We start from the raw sequence: 27,318 nt of genomic DNA on the forward strand, positions 1-27,318 counted from the left end.
GAATTATATGTGGTCATTCAAAAGAATGCAGATCTACTGAATTTCATTGATTCTATGAAACGTAATTGTTCATATTTTACCATCTTTAAAGTCATATGTCTCACAATCTCGGCCACCCCGGTGGCTGGTGGCATGATGGTTTAACTGACCTGTCACCCCCTTGGCCAAAAAACCAGTGAAGGACCACTCATGAAGAGGTGGGATCTGATAGTTCAGGTACTCATGCCTTCTGAAAGAACAAAAAAGCTCCAGCATAAAACCTGCAGAACAATGGCCAATGGCCTGGAAGGTGATGCATAGCATCTCCTGATAGCACAGAGGGTGACACGGTGGGGAAAAGCAAAGACTGACAACTCAGAGGGAAAATGATTAAATGAAGAGTTGGGATTCTGAGCGTGAAGAGTGTGTAGGGCTATCTTATCCAATGTATTTTGCTTTTTCTTCTTATTTTTATAGGTATAAGATCACAGGTGATAAAAGTGCATGTTGAAATAAGTCTTTCAATAAAGATTTATTTCAACAACTAAAATAAAAATTCTAAGTGTCAAGGAGGCATGTGTCACCTTTCAAATTGGCAGTGGTTTTTCAAAACATCTTCCATGGGCTTTTAATGCAGATGATAATAAGAAGGAGAACAATGTGAGGGGCACAGAAATTTTACAAGATTGAACAAAAGGACTGTGTTAAACCTCCAGATGACACAGCTCACTTGCAGTCAGTAGGAGTGTTTTCTGGTAGCAGCAAATGCTTTTGTAAACTCTCAAAGGAGCCCGGTCTTCATTTGGATTGCATGAGTCCAGACACATGTGGGGGAACACTGTCCAAAGGGAGTGCAAACTGCAGTAATAAAGTCATGATAACTTGTCAGAGATGATGCGCCAATAAAAAATCATTCCTAGAAGTTCTTTTAATTAAACATTTAGCTGTCCACTGGAGCCATTTTTAAATATAAAATGCAGCCCTGTGGCCTTTTCTCCCTGCCTCCCACCCTTCTGCAATAGCTCTGACAATTGAATTCTCATTGGTGATAATAAAAAAATTCATAAGACAGGGTACAGCTGGTTATGCCTCTAGCAAGATGTCAAATTTCACTTGCGCAAAATTAATTGCACCTAATTAAACTGGGGTCATTGGCATTATTGTAAAGTGAGGCTATTTATTAGACAAAGAAAATTTCACAAATACCATTTTGCTTTTCTTTTAGGTTTGTGAAAGAGAAGAATTGCTTACATAATTAAATTTGTTTTGCCATTTTTAATCTTATTACTCCAAAAGATCCACTTCAAATCCTGCTTTACACCTAAAATTGTGTGATATTTTAGAATAGCAGAGGTAATCCTTGGAGGAAGACATAAAAAAATGATAGGTTTTCTGTAGATTACCTAATCATTTTCCAAACAGTATAGAAAAATAATTTGTAAACTACCACTTATAAGGACATGCATCTTGGAATGACTTACATGAAGCGTTTCCTAAGCAAATTATTGGTATACGTGTATGAGATTAATATGAAGTTTAAAAGATATGTTGCATGTTATAAATAGGTTGCTACAATATGTACCTATTACTTCAAGAAAGACGCCCCTGAAAGCAAATTTCATTGTATTGAAATGGGACCACCTCTTTTCTGACCCATACTGGGTCTATAGGACTACGCTGCTTCCTTCGCCAGGAAATGATGCAAAAATTATTACTGTTAGAGACAAAAGAATGATTTTTTTTTCCTGGAAAAACGATACTTGTTCAACTTGGGATTCTGTGTCAGATTATATATACAGATTCTCAGTTCCTCAGAGGCAAAGCTCCTGTGGATCCAATTTCTTTAAAGCCTCTCTAGATCACTGATATCTGTCCAGTTGATACAATTCCCTGGACCAGGTGCCTCCCCAGCCAGCATCCTCAGCCCAAACACAAAAGAAGGTGGCAGGTATCTATTATTAGGTCTCATCTCAGCCATTCACCAAGAAACCTACAAGAATAAGAAAGGAATGAGTTCTGACTTGGGGAGGTTGGAATGGTTCAGATGAGTAAACAGTAATCATTATTCAAACCAGCTGCTCAAAAGCTCTCTGGGGAATTTCTCTTTTTCGTAATATTTGCAATGCTTAGAGAGAAGGGTATAGCCTATTCTAGGTTACAGCTTCCCACTGTATACTTTATGAAAAAGACTGTATATATATTTATGTATGTAAATAAAAAATCTATCTTAGGGTAAAGCAAGAAGAGAGGGAGGAGTCAGGTTTATTTTGTGGTTAGTCTGAGGAAAGGAGAATGGAGAAGCCTGCATTGTTTTCTCCACAATGGCAGATCACGTTGTAATATCTGAAAAATGAAAGGTTTCTCAGTGTCTATTACTAATGACCGTGCTCGGTCTCATGGTCTCATGGCAGCCAAGCCAGTTTCCATTCCTTTAATAACGCTGAGCTGAATAAACTCCAAATCCGAAATATAAGGGTGATTGAAGATTACTTTGGTCAATGAAAAAATATTTTATAGGAAAGTTATTATACTAGTAATAAGAGAAAAGGAATTTTTTTCAAGAACATGACTACACTGAATATTTCTTAGAAACCTATTTCAAAAGTAGAGTAGGTAATTCACTTTTTTCATTTCCTATGAAGCTTTTTTAAAGCTTTTGCTGAAACATTTCTAAATGGGGGAAAAATAACAAAGGTCATACAGTCTCAGTTAAAAAAGGTGATTATGTGTGGATTAGCACATTTTGAAGAAAAAATGGTGCTTCCTATATTTGCTGCATTTTAGTAGAAGTCAAATTTAATTAGCTGAGTTATGAAGCAGTATCAACAATTCTTTTGCGGCAGTATTAGGCGTGAAATGTCTTTATGGGATTATTGTAAGCCTCGTTTACATTTATCAGCTTGTCACTCTTTTAAAAAGTGCTTTGGAAGACAGCACCAATTAAAAAAATTCAGTGGGGCTGAAACCCAAAGAGCAATGTGGAGCAATTACACAGGAGGAGCTCATGCATGTCTTCCAGAAGACCCTCATGTTACTTCAAAATTTCTCACACAATGTGTATGAAGTTGATTTTTACAGGTAAATACCCGTTCTTTAAAATACATAAGTAGAACTCCGTGATTTTGCCAAAGGTTCCACTTAACTCGGGGAGGTCTTGTCTTAAAAGTAAGCTCAGCACTTCAGAATCCATTGGTTGGCCAATTAATTTAAGTCCTCAACCTCATTTAAGATTGAGCACTTAGCTCTTTGCAGTCATACAGTCAAAAAGATTTACCTGGTTCTGATTATTTAATAAGTCAGCACGTGGACTCAGGTGCATTTGGGAGCACCATATTAAAGGACTTCCAAGTTCTAACATCCCTCAAGTCGTTTTGTAAGTAAAAGGTTATTTCTAGCTCAATGAAGAATTTCAAGGATTGTAATACATCAGAAAAAAAATTAATTCTAATAGGGATGGCCAATGTGTGTTATGCAATTGCAACTGAACGTTTCCTGAGGCTTTTCTCTCCCATTACTATTGACAAGGGGAAATGAGTCTTTGCAGACTTTAAATTTACAGGGATAAAGTCATATTTCTTAGAAACATTAAGGCTCATCATTAGCCATCATCCTAAAGGGTATCCAAAAAGTCATCGTGTTCTCACAGAGGATGATCTCATCCCAGAATGTGGAGATGAAAACATCTGAAAAAACAGGATATAAATAATCTTCCTTATGGCGAGTCACCAAGCATAGCTTGTTATGAACTACTGTGAAATACATATGTGTTTAGATAGCTGTGTCACCACTGGGGGTAGATGACTCGGTGATTTTCAAATTTTGTTCTGCCTGAAGAGTTTCAGGTGCGCTCTGGGGGCATGTAGGGAGTGATGCAAAGAGGTGCTAATATGGGGACCTGGGAAGGTGCACTGCAGGGAAATGACAGGGAGGCATCTTCTGGGCAGGGGTACCCCAGACCCTCTTCAGCCTTCCTGAAGCACAGGAGGACAGCTTGGTTTTACACACAGGGTTTCTGCAGAGGATTTTATTTGAGAAGATACTTCTGCTATTAGAAATAATGAAAACCACCCCCTGGGAAGCCATCTGGCCCAAACCTTCATGAAACTTCTAGTTCAACATGGCATTTGGAAAACAGGTATCTGTTGACACTCTCTTCTAAAATCCTGGTGAAATAATATTAGAGGAAGAAAAAAAGTAGAACTCTCCATGGACAAAGAAAAAGGTATAATTTCTCCAAGGACAAAGAAAGTGGAATCAGAGACAACAGCACACAAGAGAGTGTGAAAAAATGTTGGAAGATAAAATGCAGATGGGTGAGGGGTGTTTGACCTAACATTTCAATTTACTGGGTGCTTGCAGGGCTGGCTGGTTGGGGAAGCGCATGCATTTGCACTATTGAGTCTAGGCATGCTCAGCTACACGGGAAGGCCGGGGAGTGGGCTAGCACTGCACACAGAGGAAGCTTGATTGAACAACTGAAAGGACTATGCAGACCCTCTATTTGCCTTGTCCACCTGTTGGCCTGGCATAATGAGGACATTTACTATCTTGAGAGGTTGAACCAGAGGAGCTCTGAAATGGGGCACCCTCAGACATAGCTGAAGTATCAAATGAAAGGCCTTTATTAACATCAAAGGAATTAAATAACATTCTCCATGCTGAACCTTCAACCATTCTCCTGCCAGAGACTTAAAATACTGCCAGCCAGGCTTAAAACTCCTCAGGATGCGGTTGGAAAGTTCTCTGTGGCAACTTATAGCCTAAAAGAAAAGAGCTTTATGTATTTTTATTTGGAGGCACCCTAATGAAATAGTTGCATTTTTTTCACCATTCCTTAATTCAACAAATGTCTAGTGACTATGTATTAGGCACTATTTTTGTTTTTTTTTTTATAAATTTAATTTGAGAGAGAGTGCGTGTGAGCAGGGGGAGGGGCAGAAGGAGAGGGAGAGAATCCTCAAGCAGACTCCCCGCCAAGTGTGGAGTCTGATGTGGGCTTCAATCCAGGACACAGAGATCATGACCTGAGCTAAAATCAAGAGTTGGTGGTTTAACTGACTAAGCCACCCAGTCACCCCTATATCAGGCACTATTTAGTCAATAGTTCTGGTGGTGAATAAAACAAAGACCTCCTCTCTTGGAGTCCATATTTTAGTGTTAGACAAAGAATGGATTAAAAAAAGAAAAAATATAATACAATATCAGGTAGTGATAAAAGCCACAAAGAAAAACCAATCAGGGTAAGAGGAGAGAAAATGAGAGGTTTGTGTGGTGTCTACTTTTTAACTGAGTGGTCAGGAAAGGTCACTCTGGGGCAACAATATGTGTCACAAACCCCAACCACAGGGTTCACCTATAGCATTTAGTATTTTACACTTATCGTTGATGGGCAGAAATGAAAAGAAACAAAAATAAATCAGAAAAAAAATCATGGACAGTGTAGAAATCAGAAGAAAACATTTTAAACACTTTACCTATAATTAATATAATTAATACCTGTCATAAAATGGGAAAGTGTCATTTCAAAAATTTTTGAAGACTTAAACAAAGGACAAATTCTTAGAAAAATACAACCCACCAAAACTGACCCAAGAAGAAGTAAGAAGCATGTATAATCTTAAAACCATCTAAAAACTAGAAGCAATTAAAGCAAACACACAAAGTAAATACCAGGCGCAGATGGTTATACAGGTGAGAAATAGCATATTCCTATATTATGCAGGCTTTACTTAGACATTATGGAAGAAGAATAACAGCCACCTTATTTTTAAGCCAGCATTGCCCTGATACAAAAACAATAAAAAAAATACTCTAAGAATACAGCAGACCCATGTCATTCATGCATATAAATATAATACTAAATAAAATATTATAAATAAAATTTAATAGTGTCTGATAATCCAACCAATTTTGCTTTATACTAAGTATGCAAGGATTATTTAATATTTTAAAACTCTTTACATATAATTTATTAATAGATTAACGGGGTAATCATATAATGATCTTCACAGATGTAAAAAAAGCATGTGGTAGTTACAGATCTATTCATAATAAAAATTCTTTATAAATTATGAATATAAGGGAATATGATTAACTCATAAAAAGAAATGTTAAAGAAAACGTAAAATTAACATCATCCTAGATGAGGAAACATCAGAAGTATTCATTGAATATGATAAATGAGCTAAAGATTCCAACTACTATCATTTTTAAACCTCAATATATTAGGGCCCTAGCCATCAATAAAAGAAAAAAACAGAGGCACAAGGATTGGAAAGCAATAAATGAAGCTGCTATTTTTCAGATCATAGCACTTACGAATCCCAAAGATTCTACAAACAACTTTATTAGAAGTAACAAGGGGGCAGACAACTAGTAGGAACAATTATAGTATAAAAACTAAACTCCATTTCTGCTCACCAGCAGCAAAACAATGAGAATGCATTCGCCAAGTATCTAGAAACAACAAAAGATATACAACATCTCTAAATGAGAAATTATGAAACCTGTTAAGAAATATTCAGGAAGATCTAAATAAAGGGGAGAAAGGCCATGTTCATGGGTAGGGAGATACAATACTGTGAAAATGCATTCTCCCTTAAATTGATTTATAGATTCAGTGCAAAATCCCAAGAGAGTATTTTGCTGAGCTTGATTAGATGATTTAAAATTTATATGGAAGAATACAAAAGCAGTAACAGGAAGCATACTTCTGAAAGAAAAGAGGAGGGGGGGCTTGCTTGTTCAGATATTAGGACTTATTTTGAGGCTACAATGATTAAAACTGTATGGTATTGGTGAAGGGATAGAAACACTAACCGACGAAACAGAATGCATTCCCATTAATGTATAGTGTGTACAGAACTGGTCAGATCAATGAGTAAAAGAGGGATTGTCTAATAAACAGGATGGAAAAAATGGTCATGTAAATAGAAAAAGATGAAATTAGACATCTCCTCCATAACCATATCAAGACACCAACTCCCAGTTGATTACTGGCTTTAAAAAAAATCACTTCCAACTCTTGGTAGGAAATCTAGGTTAATGTCTTTTGGACCTTGGGGTAGAAGATTTTTTATGCAAGACACAGAAAGCATGGCCTATGAAAGTTTGATAAAAAGAAACCTGGTCTAAAAAGACAGTGAGGAAGTGAGAAGACAGGCTACAACCTGGGAAAAGATATTTGCAATACATACAACATATGAAGGATGAGTACCATAATGAAAGAATGTTGATAAATCAATTTTCAAAAGCAGAAAGAATCTGATAGAAATTTGGACCTAAGACCCAAATAGACATTTCACAGAAAGGGAAACAATGATGGCTAATAAACACAATGAAATACCATTTAATGCCCATTTGATTAACAGAAATGAAAAAGACTGGCAATATAACACTTATTTATATATATTTATATAACATTTATATATTATAATCCTATCTCCATAGGATCTCTGCAACATTGCTAGTAGCAGTGTAACTTGTTGCAGCCGCTTTGGAGAACACTTTTGGCATTATCTTCTAAACGTGAACATTCATGTATTTTCCTAGTAATTCTGTTCCCAGGTGTACACCAAAGAGAAACTCTTGCACGTGGACAGCAGAAGACATGGGCAAGGGTGTTCATAGGCAGCACTGTTTACAAGAGCAAGACCTGTGAAACAACTCAATGTCTATAATCAGAAGAGTAGCTAAGTAAACGGTGATATACTCACACAGTGGAATATAATATAGCAGTCAAAACCACAGATTGGCAAAGGGAAAAATGAGGCAATTTTCATTTCAAGACAAACAATAATGTTTCTCAAGTAATCACAGTTTATGACATGGTTCAGTGTAGAATCAATGATCTTCATAATGTAAAGAATGAACCGTTATTGGACCCCAAATTATGAAATAATTATAAATGGAGAATGAGGGAGTTATAATGATGTTTATGGGAGGGCTGTAAAAGATATGAATTGCAATCTTCTATAATTGGTAGTAGATGGTTATTTATTTACTTTTTAAAGATTTTATTTACTTCGCTGAGAGAGAGAGTGAGTGCACACAGCAGGGGGTAGGAATAGAGAGAGAGGGAGAAGCAGACTCCCCACTGAGCAGGGAGCCCGACATGGGGGCTCTATCCCAGGACCCTGGGATCATGACCTGAACCCAAGGCAGACGCTTAACTGACTGAGCCACCCAGGCAACCCCAATATATGGTTATTTAAAGCAAAGACTTACTTAGAGATATACAGGTAAATTACCAGAAGAAACAGCCAAGGAGTTAAAAGTTACGCTTTCTGGTGAGTGGGACACGATAGAGAGAGATGGGACAGGGGACTGTAATTTTAATTTTGTGTTGTTATTATACATCTTGTAGTTATTATTTTCAGAGCCATATATGCATGTGAGTGTGTAACTTTTTTTTTTAAAGATTTTATTTATTTATTCATGAAAGACAGAGAGAGAGAGAGACAGAGAGACACAGAGAGAGAGAGAGAGATTGGCAGAGACACAGGCAGAGGGAGAAGCAGGCTCCATGCAGGGAGCCTGATATGGGACTCCATCCTGGGACTCCAGGATCATGTCCTGGGCCGAAGGCAGGCGCTAAACAACTGAGCCACCCAGGGATTCCCAGTAACTTTGATTTTAAAAACAAAACCCCCCATTTGGGCCAGATGAATGTGACTTTGCTGAGCAGAGGGATGGGGTATCTAGAAGAAAACTTTTTGATGCTTTAGGGGAATATTAGAGAAAAGCAATAGAGATCTATATGGTCACATATCCTAATTTTACAAAAACAAGGAAACTGAGGCATTGGCAAAACAAAATTGTTAAGAGTCTCAAAATTAGAAAACGACTAGGACTAATCCTCAATCTCCAGGTCCCTAGGCCAGAGCTCCTCCTGCCACATCCTAAGGGAGTTGGGGGGAGGGGGAGGAACAGGTGCTTTCCAGCTCTGGAATGACACGTGAGAAAAGTGAGGGAATCCTAGGAGACCAGGCTGGCACCTGGAGGAGGAGGAGAGGCTGTGACTCTGTATGTCCTGTCTCCACTCATGAACCCACAGTGGTAACTCCTATATGTGCATAGGAGCGTGTGCGTGCTTTCTGATTTTTGCTGATTTAGGTGAGTCTTTAAGAATAAGACTGAGGACAAGGCTTATTGAAAGACAGAATAGATTTAAATAGACTTTAAAGTGTCTAATTTTGGGCAATACAGGGAGGAGAGAGTGGAAATCCGTTGGTTGAATAAATGCATGAATGCGATCATGTGCTCCCACACCTGGCTTAACATGGTAAACACAGCCAGTATTTATACAGGGAGTGATTCATATGCATAATTAAAGTTTGGGAAGCTCTGGTCTATAGCCCCGTTTTCTAGGTAAAATTATAATTTTAATATATTTCAACTAGAATTAAAAGCTATGCAAATGACCAATGGTATCCTGAAATAAATTACAATAAATGAGCAATGATATCCTGAAATAAATTAAGATAAAGGAAAAATGCCTGGAGGACAGGTTAAATACTGTAATAAACATTGAATGATCAAAGTGGGAATTGTATTTCTCAGTTACCAGTGTTCACTGCAATCAAATGAAAGGGGGAGGGGGATGCTGGATGCTTTGGGACTGCTTAATGGGAATTCTGGTGGTCTGCCACACTTCTCTAAGCATCAGCCGGCTTAAGAGTGTGGCTTGATTCCCCCATCACAGTCCAAAATCAGAGTTGTGTTTAGGGGAAAAAAAAAGAAATATAGAAATATGGCCTTAAGTGGTTGGGCAAAAACTAAAAAGCAAAAAACAAACCCAATAGGTGGGGAGGGGGCTGTCTAGAATTCAAATAAAGCTGGTAGTATTATGGGGAAAAAATACTCAAGGGCTTAAAAGATATCTTTTATTAAATGTATAGTTGGATGACAAAATCCATTAGGTACATATCAGAAAATCAACTCAAAAGAACACTCACCGAGAGGAAAGGCTTGGCTTCCCACTTTTGCTACAGCTGGTATAAATTCCTGGGCCATCATCAAAGAAGCTTCCGAGTGCCAACTTCTGTCGGATAGATTCTCTCTCATTTTTCTGTGCCTAAAATTTCAGGAAAATAAAAAATGCTGATAAGCGGGCAGATACATCACAACCATAGCCGGTCTAACTGCTAAGATTCTTAGAACTGCAACCTTAGACGAAACACGAATAGGCCACAGCACAAGAGCATGAGAATTATGAGGAGCTGAAATTTATCCAATCTTTCCTGGTTTCACCTCTGCAAGCAATTCCAGTTCTTCAGAGTCTTTCATGATCACGGGTCTAGGAAATCACCATGGGGGTACTAAATGATCGTCACTGGGAGAGAACTAGATTACTGGGTGCTGGAATCTTTCTTCTTCTTACCTACTAGATATGAAAGAATAAAGTGGAGGGCAAGCACTTTGCCCAAAATCAAATCACTTTTATCCCAAATGTGGCCTTTCCCTAGATCTTGTTTTCTCTCTTCCTTATACTGTCCCTGCAGCCCACTTTCTCTATTGCGAGAATATTAATTCATTCAACCAATATGAACCAAGCCTCTGGGAGATGGCAGGTGCCACAATATGACGCTGTACCCAGCCCGGGCTGGACAATCGGTAGCCCCTGCCTGCACCTAGCTCACAGTCTTGACAGGAACTACTGCTTCTGTTCAAGAGTTCTGATCTCACCAGGTTCAGAAGATGAGAAACCCTTACACAGGGCCTAGAGTAGCTGGAAAATTCTAATTGGGCCCATCTGTTTCATATTTTGAAGGGAAGTCAGGTCGGTGTGCGTAGCAAAAGGATGTGGGAAGCTATACTACTGTGATAATTTGGATATGTTTACAACACTTGGCTTCCCATAAAAGTCCCATAAAAACTCACCATGCTGAACTTTCAAACCCTTTAAACAACAGGGGAGAAGATTAGAAATGATTTCCTTAGTTAAAAATAAAACAACGACAAAAACAAACATAATGAGTTAGAAATCCTGGGGTTAAAATGAGAGCCTGGTTTTCTGTTCTATGGGATGATGAAGGATGGGAGAAGCACCACTGGATATTCTGAGTGGGGGCGGGGGGGCTGACGTCGATGATGATGATGATGATGATGATGAGCAAATTATATTACCAAATGAGGCTCACATGATTGAGTGTGGCTCTGGAAGGCAAGATGGCCCGTGATTTCCCCCACAGGAGCCACATCTGTTGCCACCAGTACCCAGAAGCTGCATGTGAAAGCTCTGAGCCATCATCTGAGCATCACTGTCAGTGACAAAACACACAATCTGTGGGATGGGTGGGCTCAAAACCAGCCTCATTTTACCCCCAAGTGAAGGCAATGTTTGTAAGTTCAGGCTGCTCTAACATGGAGGTTATTAGCTACATGTGACTACTGGCATTTAGATTAAAAATTAATTAATTAAAAGTTCAACTCCTCGGTCACACCAGCTGCATTTCAAGAGCTCCACAGCCACAGGTAGCTAGTGGGTACCATATTAACCAGAGCAGAGTAAAATACGTGACAGTAGTGCTGCTAAGATCATGGTTCTCAGTTGCCCCGCTTCAACTGGTTGCATCAGAATCTCCTGCAGTCTTTAAAACACACATCCCGGGATCCCTGGGTGGCGCAGCGGTTTGGCGCCTGCCTTTGGCCCAGGGCACAATCCTGGAGACCCGGGATCAAATCCCACGTCGGGCTCCCGGTGCATGGAGCCTGCTTCTCCCTCTGCCTATGTCTCTGCCTCTCTCTCTCTCTCTCTCTCTCTCTGTGACTATCACAAATAAATTTAAGAAAAAAAAAAAAAAAAAAAAAAACCACACACACATCCCCAGAGCTTTTCGATCTTTTGGCTGAGATCAAGTATAAAATACGCACCCCCAGGCTCCAGCGTCAAATAATTAGTTTTAATGGGTTTTTGAACTTCTAGTTCAAGGACAGCTCATCTCCAGTCTCCTTTTCCCTAGCATTTTTTTAATCTTTGGAAACCACAGCATTCTTTCGACTCTCACACTTAACAGATTCTATCTGTACCTGTTTATTTGGATAGCTCTCCATATTGGCATGTACCAATGGAACCGTGTCATACTGAAGAGCTCCAGTGCATGTGTGTGTGTGTGCAATATAGCCACAAAGTAAAAGACTGCTTTTATATAGTTACAGATGCCATGCTGATATATTGTCTGCTGGGTTAGCATAGTGCTAAGCCTCAAAAACCCATAAGGTTGTAAAGGGAAACAACAAGGCCTTTAATTTTACTAACCACTTGCAACGGTGCTGCTGGAAACCTTAATAAAAGTGACCCACCAAAAAAAAAAAAAAAAAAAAAGTGACCCACCCTCCCAAATATGCAGGGCTGGTACTTGTGATGGCTCTGCCGAAACAGAACCATTTGGTATCATTTGACATCTATAAGTTCATTTCAAAATCCCAGTATCTCCTATGCAGATTTAGTGTAGGTAGTGAACCTGTTTTTTAATTCGTATAAAATACAAAAGAGATTCTCACCCAACAATCTCTCTAGTCAGAAAACTGTTGAGTGAAATTGAATATCCAAAAATAAAATCAGCAGATAACATGAGTGTTAATGAGTAATGTTCAACAATATGTCCAACATTAGCCTAGAAGAGGTTTTATTTGAAGAAAATACCTATTCCAGGTATAAATGTGTGAACGTGCCCTTGATTCTAAGTCTATCTTTCCTGATTTACTTGGTGCACTAGAGCTAGAGATATTGGAGAAAGCCTTAAAGATATTTCTGTTGACATTAATTACAATTCTCTATACTTGGATATTTCATGACCAGCTTGAAGAGGACTGTTTTATAATACACCATCTCTCACACTTCTCCCCTTCTCTCTCTCTGTATCCAAATGAATAAATCTAGAAAAGTGTAAATAACATAAACACCCATAATCCCACTGCTTAGACACAGATCACTGTTAACATTTTGGGTTGTGGAGGATAGTTCTTTTTAGTTTTTTATCTTATGTATGTATTTCTTCCTTTTTATAAAACGGGGATCATACTTTTTATTTTCCTTGAAAATTTCTCTCATTTAATATTTTTTGAAACACGATTTTTAATGGTTGTACATCATTCTATCCTATAGAGCACCTTCTATTGTTAGTCATCTGGGGTGTATCCAATGAAAAATAACACAGAAGTTAGCATTTTTACATAAATCCCTGCCCACGTGTCTGATTATTTCCTCAGGATAAGTTCCTGGAAGTGGAATTACCAGATCAACTGGGTGTGAACATTTGTTGAGGCTCTTGGCACATTTCGTCACATTGCAAAGAAAAGCTGTTCCAATTTACATATGCCCATCAGCAACATAAAAGAGTGTGGCTTTCACTATATCCTGGCTAACACTATTTTCACTTAAAAAAAATACTATTGTTTTTGATAGGCAAAAAGTGGTATTCTTTTTACGTTAATGTCTTTGATTATCAGTGATCTTAAGTTTTTTAGGTACTGTACTTGCTTTTCTCTGAATTACTTCTTTTACTTTTCAATAAAGATTGGAAGTTTTGAAATTTTTATATTAAGCAGAAGTGTTAACATCCTTAAGTCAGTAGCTTGCTTTCTTTGAAGTGTTGTTGACAAGCTCTGTGCTTGGAAAGCCCTTCCAAGGCCAGAGGTAAAAGATCTCACTGGATGTTGGGAGGAAAATGAGGAAATTTATGGAAATTGCTTAGCAGCAGTGGTGGTGGTAATGTAAATGTGTGATGAATGGTAGCTATTATGGTTAATCCTCCAACAATTCCTGCTTTGAAGATGAGGGACTGGAGGGTAAAGGAAGGTTATCCTTTTGTTAGACAGAAGACCTAGGATTCAAGTCCATCCTCCTGGTGCCAGATCTTTCTGTCCTTCCACCTGATAAGTGAGGTGTCCGGGCAAGTAACAGTGGGTGCCATGTTGGAGATATGATGTGAGACTTATGAATTATGGATCTACTTCTTTCCAGAGATGGGTGTGGTGTGTTTTCAGAAAAGCAGAAAATATACACACCAAGGCCCAGTCATGACTGCAAATATTAACAAAACAAGTATCTTCTCTCTTTGACATCACTGCTTAGTCTTCCTTTTGGAACAGATGCCAGTCCTAACATTTCAAGTAACCAGATTCAACTGATTAATAAAACAGTTTTTCTCTTAAAATTCAACAACTGGAATTATTTTCCTTTCGGTTGCCCACATGTGTAGTGTGTGTGTGTGTGTGTGTGTGTGTGTATGTGGGTGTGGTTTCAAAGTTCTTTGGTTTTCTAGAGAATTACACTTGTAGGGCAATGATGTCCTCCAACCTCAAAAGCCCAAATGTGTCCCAGGGTGAGGAACAGGGACGTGTACAGGAAAAGGGAGAGGCAGACTTCAGACTACACTGTAGGCTGGCCTTATGGCACGTGGAGCTACGTCCACTCCTAAAATGGCTCCAGGAACTACCCTGGTAAAACATGGTAAAACCACTTGCAAAAAACAAACAGGCAACTGAAGAACAGTGGCTCATCACTGTGAGACAACAAGCCTATTCAAGACCAAGAGGAGAGTAAAAATGTGCTTAGAAATTCACCATTGTCTAGCCACAGGCAGTTAGTTTTCATCCTCGCCTGTCCCTGAATTCCCTACTGCCACCCCCTGTGCCCAGGCAGACAAGACTCACTATGGCTTCTGAGGTTACCATGTGAGCCACGATCTCAGAACACAGACCACTGAGCACTGTCAGACCCTAAGCACCGATGCTCAGCCCTTCCCACCTTGCCCCCTGTTCTGCTGCAATTCCCCAGGCTTGATAAGAACAAAGAGGGGTGTTTGGTAAAAGAAATAAAAAGCATACTGTTCTGCTTGAGTAGATACTGTCCCTTTCCAAATCTGGTATGTCCCCATGTCCTTTCCAAGGGTTCTTCAGGATGGGGTCATATTGTCCCCTATACACAATACCATTCCTAAGGCCCCCTCCTCTGGCCCTGCCTTCAACTTCTCTGGCCCAGTTCACCTTGCCAGAATCATCAAGGTGTCTCGGGTCTCTGAAGCAGGGGCCACCCAGTTTTTCACATGCTAACCTGCACATACATTTGTAAATGGGAGATTGGGAGTATCTTGCGCATTTCTAACACCTAGTGTGACACACTGTATTTTTGTGGGGGTAGCTGTGGGGCCACTGGGCCTCTCAGGAGCACACTTTGGGAAATAACACCCTAAACTTAAACCCAGCTGGTATTCAGGACACTGCAAACAGATGTTTCCTTCTGACTCCTGCAGAGATGATGAAACCCATGTAGCCGGAAAGGGCCTGTCTGATGAAAAGGAAGGAGTTCCTTAAACTTCCCAAAGGAGGAAGACGTGTAAAGAAGTTTGGTCCAGAAAAATCACAGGACCTGGCCGATGTGAATGGCATACCGGTCTATGGGAATAAAGGCAGATGTGAGCTTGGGGACAGAAATAACCTGGCCTGAATGGGATTCAGCTGTGGGATGAGGAGAACGAAAACTGTTTCCCCCAAATTTCCCGTCTTCCATCTTTTCCCTGGATTGACCTTCCTCCTCCTCCCAGTTCCACTTGTTTCAGGGAGCAGAACCCTTTATTATTGGATGTGCTTTTACAATGCTAACCTTCTCAGTACTCAGTTCGCTTCTGATCCTGGAAGATACCTCTCCTGGCATCCTCCTTTCTGCGCTGCTCAACTGCTGCTGGTCAGTGCTTCACACACTTTAGGGTGCATGTGAATCACCACTGAGGAAAAACCTCCTAAGAACTGGGGCCACATTATTCCATAAGCTGATCCCCCATGGCCCATAAAGAAACTCAGGATGCCAGGAGGTTGCTGGAACACCAGTATGCCAAGTGGAGAATTGCAGAGGCTGGGCACGCGTACCAAGTGGCCCTCTCTCTGTCACAAATTTCTTTACACTGGTAGTTCTCAAACTTGATTATGCATGAACATCATCTGAAGGGCTTGTAAAGACACAGACTATTTTTTCTCATTCAGAAGGTCTGGGGTGCAGCTGAGAAAATGCATTTTTTTCACAAGTTCCCAGATGCCGCCGATGCTGTTGGTGCAGATACTTTGAGAAGCCTGGCTTTAAGCAGTTGAACAGATCAAGTAGCTAGATGGAACCCAGAGTCGGCTCTTCCCTAACTGAGCACACAGCTGTTCCATGTGGATGGCCACACTCTGGATCCAGGTGGATTTCATCTGTAGCCGCCCGGCCTTGCCAGGATGCCTGTTTTGAAGCAATTAATGAAGCCCTCGCTTCAGTGCAATCTATTGCCTAGTGATACCAGCCTCATCCCCATTAGCAGCATCCACCAGGGAATGCATCTGGGATTCTGGAGCTCCCTGTGGAAAAGCACTCTTCCTTTAGGAAAACAGAAGCCACTCTTGTTTCTCTCCTCAGCTCGTAAGGAAGACAGCTTTACTCTAACATTTACGGGCAGCATTCCATTGTGGAGGAGTCTGAGGCTTTTAAACATTGGGAACCAGAAGTATAGAACTTATTTGTTCATTAGGCAAATTGCATTTTCTTAAAAACAAACAAAAAAGAAAACCCAAGTATACTGATATCAGTTATTTTTCTATTGAAACAACCATGGGTTTGCCACAAGGTCAAAATATGAAATCATTCTATAAGAAAATAAATTGTGCACTTTTGGATGTCAAATGCTTAAAAGTACTGTGCAGGTTTTTTTTTCTCAAATGTTTGCATCTTATTTTACCCCTGGGAAGACCTTTTCAATTCTTAGTGGAAACAGAAGTTAAATAACCTAGTATCTTTCCATTGTATTACTAAATGGATACTCTCTGGACGTTTTCTTTCCCTTTTGTATTTCTGATATTTTCCATGTCAGACACTTAAACTAATCAGTCCAGAAAGATTTCCTGAAAAGCTGTTGAAATCTCTCATCTTTGCATCCTTGCACCGATCTGTCTAAAGAAATCCTCTGGACTAGATGTCAGGCTGAGCTGTTGGGCAGTGTTGAGGCCAGGGGTGGGCTTGCTCAGCATCAGTACTCATGAGAGAGCTGGCTTTGGAGACCTAAAGTCCAGGATGGGCACCTGAGGGGAAGATACTGTAGGGCCCAGGGTCTTCTGATACCTATTTCAGAGACCTGCCTGACATTAAAAGTGTGGGGTATGCCAGTCCAGAGGGTATAGATTTTTGTTTAAAATTAGTTAACCCTAAGGACGTTTTGCCTATTTTTTTTCTTTTTCTTTTTTTTTTTTCTTTTTTTTTCTTCTTTTTTTTTTTTCGTTTTGCCTATTGACTGCATTCCTTCTCTTCATGCTATGGGGAGGCAATATGAACAGAAGTAGGTGGGCACAGGTGCTGTTGTGCAGTGTCCCTAACATCCCTGACTACTCTTAATTGTTAAGGACCAGAACAAAGGTATCTAACACCTAGGGCTGAAGTTTAGTAGCCAATTACTGGCTGAATGGGAACTCTGGTGAAGGTAACAGGAGCCCCAGGTGCAATCCACAGAGACTGCGTAGTGGAAGCGTTTCACATTAAGCCCTAAGGGGATACAGTTGGAAACTAAAGTTTTCCTCCCCTATGAGTGGTATATCCAAAACAGGAACTTCTGGGAACATCTTGTTTTTGTTTTTAAAGATTTTATTCATTTATTTGAGACAGTGTGCGTGTGAGGGGCAAAGGGAGAAGGAAAGAAATAGACTCCCTGCTGAGCAGGGACCAACATGGGGCTCGATCCCAGGACCCTGGGATGATGACCTGAGCAGAAGGCAGACACTTAACTGACGGAGCCACCCAGGCGCCCCTGCTGGAAGCATCTTGAGCTTTTTCTGGTTCTCATGTGATTGGCTACAGAGACTACTTTTTAACACAGGGCAGTGTTGTCTGGGAACTCTTTCTAACAGGTGACATTTTAGAAGTCTTTAAAACCAGCACTGTCATTCAGTATCACAGTGAGAACACAACGGTTCAAAAGACCTACTGCATGGTTATGAAACAGTGCAACCTCCGTCAACTTCCAGGAAGCTGATGTCCTCAATTTCCCACGTCAGGGTGGACTTAGGATCCGGGCGAACCAGACACAGGCATGACCAGGAAGGAGGCAGGGACTTTAGGGCATTTGGTGTCAAGACCCACGTTAACATCTTGACTCTGATGCTTACTAGTGCAAATTACAGAAATGCTTTAAGCCTCAGTTTCTTTTTCTGAAAAGAAAAGGGGGGGGATACTAATACCTATCTCATATGTTGTTTTAAGGATTAAATGAAATACTGTATAGAAAGGGCCTGGCACAGTGCCTGGCCCAGACAGAAACTTATTCAATGGTAGCTGTTGTTAACATTAAAGGGAGGGGTGGGATAAGCTTGTGAAAAGAGTACAGAAAAGGGTAAAAGAGCCAGAAATGTCCAGAACAGGCAAATCTATGAAGAAAGAAAGTAGATTAATGGTTGTGGGGGAAGGGGGTAACTAGGCGTAACTGCTAATGAGCACAGGGCTTCCTTCTGGGGGTGATGACAATGTTCTGGGATTAGCAGGGGTTTGCATAAACTTAGGGATATACTAAAAACCATCAAAATGTACAGTATGGAATGGCGAATTTTATGGTATGTGAATTACATCTCATATATAAGAATTCTCTCTCTCTCTCAAAAAAAAAAAAAAAAATACCCCCACCCCCACCCCGATAGGTAACTCACGTACTGTTTCTCTAGAAAATCCAGCTAACCTGCACAGCGCATCCCTGACCAGGCTGGCCAATGGAGGTGTGCTACCAGGGTGACAGGATGGAAAGGACTCTGAACCAGGAGCCAAGAGGCTTTAATATTTTTATATTTATAGCATCTGAGACCAACCAGGCCAATTCCTCCCTTGAAAGAAAAGGAGACGGTGGCCCAGAAAGCTGCACCGATCGTCCCCAGGTGGCCGAGGTGAGGCTAGGCTCCAGGGTTCAGGAGCTCGACAGGGTTCTTCGAGCGTATCCAGCCCTTCCAGGCAGGAAGACGTGAGGGTTAATGGAGGTCGACGGCTGCTTTTCCTCCTAATTGTGTGGGGAGGGCAGAGCTCTTGTCTGGAATGGCAGCTGGCATTCTGTCTTCCTGTTTATTGCAGTTTATCTCGAGCAGTCATTTCCATTCACCTTTTAAAAAAAACATGAGGCGCAGCTGTGGCTTCACTTTAAATATTGTTCCTTCCAGCCTTTTAATTTTTTTCACGGGCTCCTCCCCAATCTTTCACCATAATTGGATGCACGACACCAGAGACAGCACCTCAGAGAAACAAAGCGGGCGAGCCGGCCTCTCCCTCCTCTGGCCACACGCGGCCCGTCCGCAGCTCCCGCTTCTGCAAGCAGCAGCCTGGGGACGCAGCAGCGTCCTGGGCTGGCTCTGCCCCGGGACCAAGTGGCGGCCGGCCTTTCGCGGCATTCTGGGTGAAACTGTCTTCTTTTCCTTTCTTGGCCTCCCCTCAACGTACGGTGGCTCTTGCCTGGGTCCTGCGCCGGCCAAGGCTGCATGCACGTCTCCCAGGTGCACGCTGGATCCGAACATCCTTCCGGGCAGCATCGATCCCTTGGCAGCTTATTTGTGTGCCTCCCCGCTGGGGCTGCAAGCTCCTGGAGGCAAAGCCCAGGCCCCCTTCTGTGACTCTGGCCCCACACGCCATGCCAGGGACATGAAGGGGCTCTTAGGGGTGACAGCTGAGGAATCGGGACAGAGATCCCGGGCTGCATGGGGATCCCCGGGTGGCAACCCGGGTCCTGAGGACAGTCGGCTGTGTGGGGCTTTATTAGAAGGTCAGAGGCTGCTCAGGGCGAGGCAGGACGATTATGGCCCAACATACACACCTGAGATCCTGCCACAGGGCAGCCTTTCCACCCCACACACTAAGAGCTGCTTTCTGTTGAGGACCATTTTTCGACTACTCCTGAATAAACCAGAGGTCCTTAATGAAACATCTTTTTCACCATCAGGGCCTCCCCCAAGGAATAGGAACAGATGTGTACTCTTTTCCTTCCTTTGCCAAGGTGGAATCTAATTTTAGACATGGGAAGGTGACCTTTTCCCCCTGAAGGCTGTTTGCCTGACTTTAAAACAACCTTGCAAAATAATCCCTACACACATGTGGTATTTATTAGTGTGACTGGCAGAGGAAACTGTATTGTACCTAGGCGGGAGTATACCAATTTTCCAACTGTTTTTGACAACTGACCTCAAAGTGACAGGAGGTGAAAGAAGAAATTATTAAAACTTTCATATTTAGAAACATTTTGTTTTAAAAATGTCCACTTGTGTATAGGTTTTATACATACAAAATATACATTTACAGTATATCTATATATGTATAATTTATGAATAAAATAGGTGTATAGGTTTTATACATACAAAATATATATTTACAGCATATTTATATATGTATAATTTTTGAATAAAATAGGTGTATGGGCTCAGAAACATTATGCTGATGGAGCCAAGGCCAAAAAGCCTGCAGACCACTGCTTTACGGCATCTAATTTAATTTTTTACCCAGTCAACCAAACAGCAAAAACATTAGAGAGAAAAATGTAGAAAAGGAAGATATGAATTAGGAAAAGTGATTTTTCTATACTAGGTAACTGTTTTCCTATTCTTGGTATTTTAAAGAAAGCATATGTTGCTCTGCTTCACTAGAAGTTCTTGATGAAATGACCAATAGTGTTTTTTTTTTTTTTTAACATAATGAAGCCTTCAGAGTACCCAATATGTACCTTAGTTTGCAAGCACTACTTTAGTTAAAAAGCTGAAATGACAAGAGACTGGTTCCCATGTTTAGGGGCCTGAAAAATACAGACTGATCTCTGTGCATCCTACATACCTAGTAGTTTCATCTAGTGGTCTTTTGTACTAACCTATTAGATACTGTTTCTCCTGAAATCACAGGTGGCATTTTCCTGCCTTAGTTCGATAAAGAATTACACAATGCAACTCTGTTTTGTTGCTGGTGATGTTTTAAAGCCACTTGAGCCTCACATGTTTGCCATTTTAGTCAGTGCTGTATCAGGTTGCCTGCAAATCATCGCTTGCTCATTCCAGGCATGTGGGCTCTCTCAGTTTCCAAGGAGGGAAAAAAACTACAGTGGTCATTACTCTGTTGTTACTGCAGTGGCCATGGTATGTCTTTCATTTTTCCTAAGTGCAAACTGACCTACACTTTTCTACATGAGAAACGGGTTGACAGGGCTTGGCAAGCGACCCACTATGATTGCTGAGCGTCCTCTGCCACTTTTGCACACCTGCTTCTCGCAGGAGGGGATAACCGAGAGGTGTCAGAGTTTTAGTATTCTGCACACTTACTACCTTGGGCACTCGTTCTCTTCTTGGGGAGTGCTAGGGAAGAAAAATGCATAGGGCAACATGGCAGGTCATTTAAACCTCTTTTAAAGTCTGGGGTTCTGAAGAAAAGAGCATAAGCTACTGTCAACTGCTCTAAGAAATAAAGTACATACTTAAAACATCCCCACACTCACACACAATTTAGTATTTAATATATAAAATGCCATACTTCATGTTTTTATACTTAAGAAACTATCATGATAGAACTTTCTAGATCTTACTCTGGGGGAAAAAAGTTCATGACCTAGTTGATCAAACTGAAAACTGAGCAGCAAGTTTTGCTGTTCAAAGAGGCAGTATTTAGCCATATTTGCCTCTGAAGGCAAAGGGCCTTATTCTCCAGGTCCATGACGGAAGGACCCTTATTCTTCACACTGTACTGTGTTGTGACCTACCCTTGACTTGTGGACAATAAGGGGGAAGGACATACTGTGTTAAGTTTAGCCTTCTGTGGACAGACAAGCATATACTTGTAGTTTAATTTCATGACCTCACCCATATAACTAAAGCTATTTTTACTTGGGCCTGTTATTACCGACAATTACCAGATAAAACATTCCAAAAATATATTTACTGTCTTTCTAAAGAAAAGGCTAGCAAAGTATTAGCAGATAATTATCGATTTTTCAAAATCCCACTCACCCTCCTCTTAGTAAAACTATATTTTTCATTGTTAAAGAAGTCAAACTTAGAAGACTGGTTACCAAAAAATGCATGTAACTAGCCATTGTTCAAATAACAGTTGTGCTATTTCTCTTTTGTGGCCTTTTAGACTTCTGTTGCCCTAAAATTCCATTTTATTGGGAACCCATTTTCCACCTTGTCTTTCTTGACAGGGTTTTTTCCTACTTTAAACAGTTTCTAAATAAAATTCTGTACTTCAAAAAAAAAAAAAAAAGACTGGTTAAACATTCTAGTAATAATTTACTGCAGGTAAATTAGCAATATATGTCAAAAAATTTTTTGAATTATTCTTTTACATAAAAAGACTGCCTAGCAACTAAATGCATGATAGAATTGTTTCAACTTCAGAATAACAACATATGTATTCAAGTTACTGTTATAATATATTAATGAGTACAAGCCAAGAAAAGCAGAAAGAAGAACCCTTCTAACTTAATGCCTCTACTTCTGTGCATTTAGTTTTCCTGAATATGTTATGGCAATGGCTACTGAGTGTGGAATTTGGCCACTCTTCAAGGGTGATCTTTCTCCCAGTTAGAAAAATGGTCCAATTGTTTACAAACAAAAGAGCTCTCCCCCACCCCTTACCTTTTTATAATTCCCCTCCATATCCAATGGGGATTCTTGACTGATGATGTCATCCATTCCATCACTGTCCAAATTCATCCTTTAACTCTTTAGAATTTCACTTAAGAAATAACCTCCCATGAATTCTGATAGGCTGATGTGCCAATCGCCCAGTACCCTAGTTACTTGCTCATGCTGCCATGGAGAGCCAGCTAAGAGCCTGTGCCTCGTTATGCATGTCCTTGCCCCTACTCTGTCCCAGAGACACCGCCCTGCCCGGCCTCCCTGCTCTGTCCTCAGCTCTGGCACAGGGGCAGCTGCTGTTTCTGAGGCTCACTCTGCCTCGACACTCAGCTTGTTGAATGTCCAGCCTTCCCACCGTCTGCTGTCCCCTTCCCCTGAGTGATCTTGCCTGGATTTCTCTCCACAGCACCTTTCTTCCTCCCAATCAAGGGAGGGCTGATTCGACCCCCCCCCCCCCCCACTCCCAGTTCAGGGCTGAGTGTGGACTGGAGCCCTGCGAGGAAACCAGCAACCTTATTCTGAACCACGGTAGTGTGAGGGATAAAAATAGATGCAAAACCCCAGCCTCCCAGACTTCAGTAGTGACTTAAAAGCCGGGTATCCCATGACAAAATGAAAACCGTATAATTTAAAGACTAACCTGTAAGATGACAGATGTTTGCTCCCCTCCCCCCTTTTCCTATAACCAACCATTTCTTAAAATCAGATATGAAAATCACATCTTCTGGTAGTAGCCCCAGCAAAAGGACATTTATTTCCATCTTAGAGAAGGACCCCTCTGCCTCAAGATCAGTGCTTTGTTCTATCCATATAGGCAAGAGAAAAAGATCCATCAACTTTTCTTTAAAATCCAGTCAGTGGGGAAAAAAAACTCCAGCCAGTGGCGGGCTTTTTCACAAAAGAGAATGTTCCTTTTTGCTGCTCTCTTTACCCTTTTCCCATGGCTTTTTTTTTTTTTTTTTTTACTGTCTTTACATACAGGGAAGGAGAAGGCCCACAGCTGGAGGATGTTTTGCCACAAGAAGCACACAAACAGAAGTGCACACACAAGCACATACTCGTCATTATCAAATTACTACTACCATAAACTAAAAATATTCCCACTATTTATTTTAAAAAGTTACTGTTTGCAGGAGAAAGGGGCCAAAGGAGAATTCAAAGGCCAAGCCACCGTTTAACAAACCATCTTATACTCTGACATGCTTGGACAAAGAGCAGCAAATGTCCTCCTCATTTTCCGATATGAATTCCTGGCCAACCTCAATGCTGTTATGACAAGAGTTCTCAAGTAAAAATGCCATTCAAGATAGCCTTGACACGCTCACATTCAGCATTTCTCCCCAGAAATTAAAAAAAAAAAAACCCACACATTTCAATTTGTGGAAGACTTGTGGCATAAATGTGTCTTAATGTAGTTGACTATAGCCCTACGTTTGTAAAGCAAATACTATCCTGTGCAGTCCCGGACTCAAATCCCAATCTTGCCTTTAGCCCACCCTCATCTCCCTAGCTCAGCTCCTGAGAGAATGGCTTGCATGTCTGCCAGACAGTATGATGACAAGTTGTCCCTCATAAGCCACACTTGCATTTGGGCAGGGCTTAGGAGATCTCCCCCTTATCTTACTCTCCTCCAGACCCCAGGGCCTTCACTCTAGACAAGGGTCCTACTGTGTGCATGCAGAATATCTTCCAGGTCTGGAAGGCAATGCTGACCACCCAGCGTTGCCCCAGCAGGGGTGTTCCCAACATTGAAGAATTCTCCAAAGCTGAGGCTTTGGGTAAAAATGCTCTCTACTTTCAAGGACCCTGGATATATTAAATCCTGACAAAGGAGGTTCATTAAAGTGAAGAAAGCACTTATGCACCTTATTATGACATATGTTAACATAATAACAGTAGCTACCCTTTGTGGAGGGGTCCCTATTTGGCAGGCACTTTACATGTGCCTCTTACATATGTGTTTAGTCCTCACAGAAACCCCCTGGAGTAGATATTATCAACTGCATTTTATAGCCGAGTGAGAGCACGGTGAGGTTAAGTAACTTGCCCACGGTGTGGCAGCTTGCCAATGGTCAGGCCAGAATTGAAACCTGGGGCCTCCCCTTCTGGGGCTCACATTCTCAATGGGTGTGCTGGCCCACCTCCTGCTGGTTGCCTCAGTAAGAATCAACGGCACACAATCAAATAATCAAGCATAGCTTTTAAAAATTAGGGCTTAATACAGAGAGAATTTTGGCAGCACACGGAGTATCACGTACTAAAATGTTTCATAAATCACACATCTGGAACACCCAGCATGGATCACCGCTATCCCCTGATGATTAGGCTTCAAGGAATGAAATAAAAGCTCCTTCCCTGATGGTCATGACCTAACACACTGTATAGTGAATTTTCCTTTCTCGTTTACCATGGTGTTTTAATCACTGCTACGGCTTCTTTCCAACAGCTGTTTCAAGCTTTTTTTTTTTTTTTTTCCTAAGGGGGCAGGGATTTTGGTTTATCTATCTTGTTTTCTCCAGAGAATCCAGACAACGCCTTATACACGTTAAGTGGACAGCGAACGGCTGCTGAATACATACACGAAGGGAGGAGAAATGTATGTTACTTAAAATGTTTCCTCTAAATGCTCCACGGTAGGAAACATTGGTAGCTCATATTAGTACTTTTTGACTGAAATATTCTGTGGAAACCACCTACGTTCAAAAGGTAAAAAATGGGTCTAGTTGGGTGGAAGGGATGGAGGCTACCACAGGTTTCAGGAATTTCAATCTTTTTTTTTTTTTTTTTTTTTTTTTTTAGGAATTTCAATCTTTTGCCTAGATTAGCATCCTAGTCCACTTAGCTCTTTATAATCAAGAGTTAACATGGATGAAATCATAAAAAATCTAGAGATTTACAAGACTGTGTAAAACACATAAAACTATATAAGTCTAATGACTACATCTTTTTACTTTAAATTTAGCTGGGTGGAGATACACACACACACACACACACACACACACACACACACACACACTTGGACAAAGAGGAGCAACTGTCCATACACAAACTATCTATCATCTATCTATCTATTTATCTACCTATTTTCTATTTATCTCTATATATGTATGTTATTTTTTTATGTATGTATGTTAAATGACTGAACTCTATTAACTATATATATTCAAATTAATATATACATACTAGTAATATATCGACTGCATACATACATATACATACATATACTATTAATATATCATCTTTTGGAGAAGGGCACCTCAAGATCTAAGATAGAAATTTCCCAGCCAAACAACAGCAACAAGGATTAGTACTAAGAAAGTACTAGAGACCATTCCCTTCCTCTAACCCCTTTGCCATTTATTGTCGTAAGTGGTTCTCTACTAAGTACTACAGAGAGGCAACTGATAGAACATCTCCCCCAAAACATGGGTGCAAGAGCTTGTAGGGTGGTCCCCAATGGAGAATTTCACCTTGTACCTGCACCTAAAAGAGTATTCAGCACATAGACAGGTTCATAACTTAGACCTTTTCCAGAAGGAGTTGTACTACTGCTATCTGAATGGCATGGGCCATCCTGAGATATCTACTATTTTCCTACCATGGGGACCGATCTTTGGTGTTTTCGAGAGTTTTGCTACTCAAAGTGTGTCCTTCGGAGCACAGTATTTGTATCACCTGGGAGCTTACTGGAAATGCAAACTCTCAGGTCTCACCCCAGACTTACTGAATCAGAAATTTCATTTTTAAAAGAGTCAAGGAATTTTGAATGCACCTTAAATTTCAGAAGCACAGCTTTGGACCTTGATGAAAATTCACTATAAGCTATTATCCTTCTATTTCAGACCATACTGCCAGACATGGTGGCAAGACACTGACTTTAGATGCTTGGGATCAACACTGTAATTAATTTTAGTTCCAAGAGGTCTGAATGAGTAGAGGAAAGGAACAAACAAAAGACCACCTTGGAAGACCTGAGCATAATGTTCAGATGGTTTTGCAGTAACTATTCAAACACAAAGGGGTAGCAACCCCTCTGTCCTTCCTACAGATAATTTCCCCTAGTTCTTTCCTCTACTGCTGAGCTCTCTAAAATGAACTGTGCTGACATAACATGGGCTCAGATGCTAACACCTTCCTTTGGAAAATGTACACACAGCCACTCACAGTGCCTGAGCTTGGGATGGCCTCTTCTTACCCTCTGCCCTGAAATTTAAGTACTAGAATGGAGAGCTTCAGTTTCCTGTCAAGCCATAATCTGAATTGCAAGAGGCACTGGTCACGTGAGCTAATGCTTTTAAATGATCATTATCGGCCAGTGGTGGAAATGATCGACTCTGAAAACATTAACTGCATTACTGGGAAAAATCACTTATGCATTGTCAAAAGGTTTTCCTATTCATAGATGGAAACTCTAGTTCATTCTGATTAACCCATCAGCATCCCACTGCCTTGCCTTCAGCCTTAACATCCAAACTCCATGTGCTATACAAACCGAAGCCTACCTATAATCTCTTTTCAAAAAAATTTTTTTTCTTCTGTGCAAAGGTTATCTAAAATTGCTTTTTTACTACAATAGCTAGGTAACCTATGAAAACACGTAGGTAATTTATTTATCTATCTATCTATGAGAGAGAGAGAGAGCACACATGCACAGGGGGAAGGGGCAGAGGGAGAGAATCTCCAGCAGACTTCTGCTCAGCCCAGAGCCCAAGGTGGGGCTTGATCTTATGA

The 27,318-nt window shown here is 40.7% G+C and overlaps 1 protein-coding gene across 12 annotated transcripts in view; it reads right to left on the reverse strand.

The window, feature by feature from the left end:
* The window catches only part of SCHIP1 (schwannomin interacting protein 1), a 723,704-nt gene that overhangs the window by 18,374 nt on the left and 678,012 nt on the right, over nucleotides 1-27,318 (reverse strand). For 11 of the 12 annotated variants that reach the window (XM_072752390.1, XM_072752386.1, XM_072752385.1 and 8 more), the window contains one exon: nucleotides 9,936-10,054. In XM_072752390.1, the coding sequence (XP_072608491.1) occupies nucleotides 9,936-10,054 (119 nt within the window). Of the gene's footprint in view, nucleotides 1-9,935; nucleotides 10,055-22,584; nucleotides 23,103-27,318 lie in introns of those variants that run through there. The other variant, XM_072752394.1, reaches the window with a different exon arrangement.

This window comes from Vulpes vulpes, chromosome 3 (genome assembly GCF_048418805.1).
Source record: "Vulpes vulpes isolate BD-2025 chromosome 3, VulVul3, whole genome shotgun sequence".
Lineage (NCBI taxonomy): Eukaryota > Metazoa > Chordata > Mammalia > Carnivora > Canidae > Vulpes > Vulpes vulpes.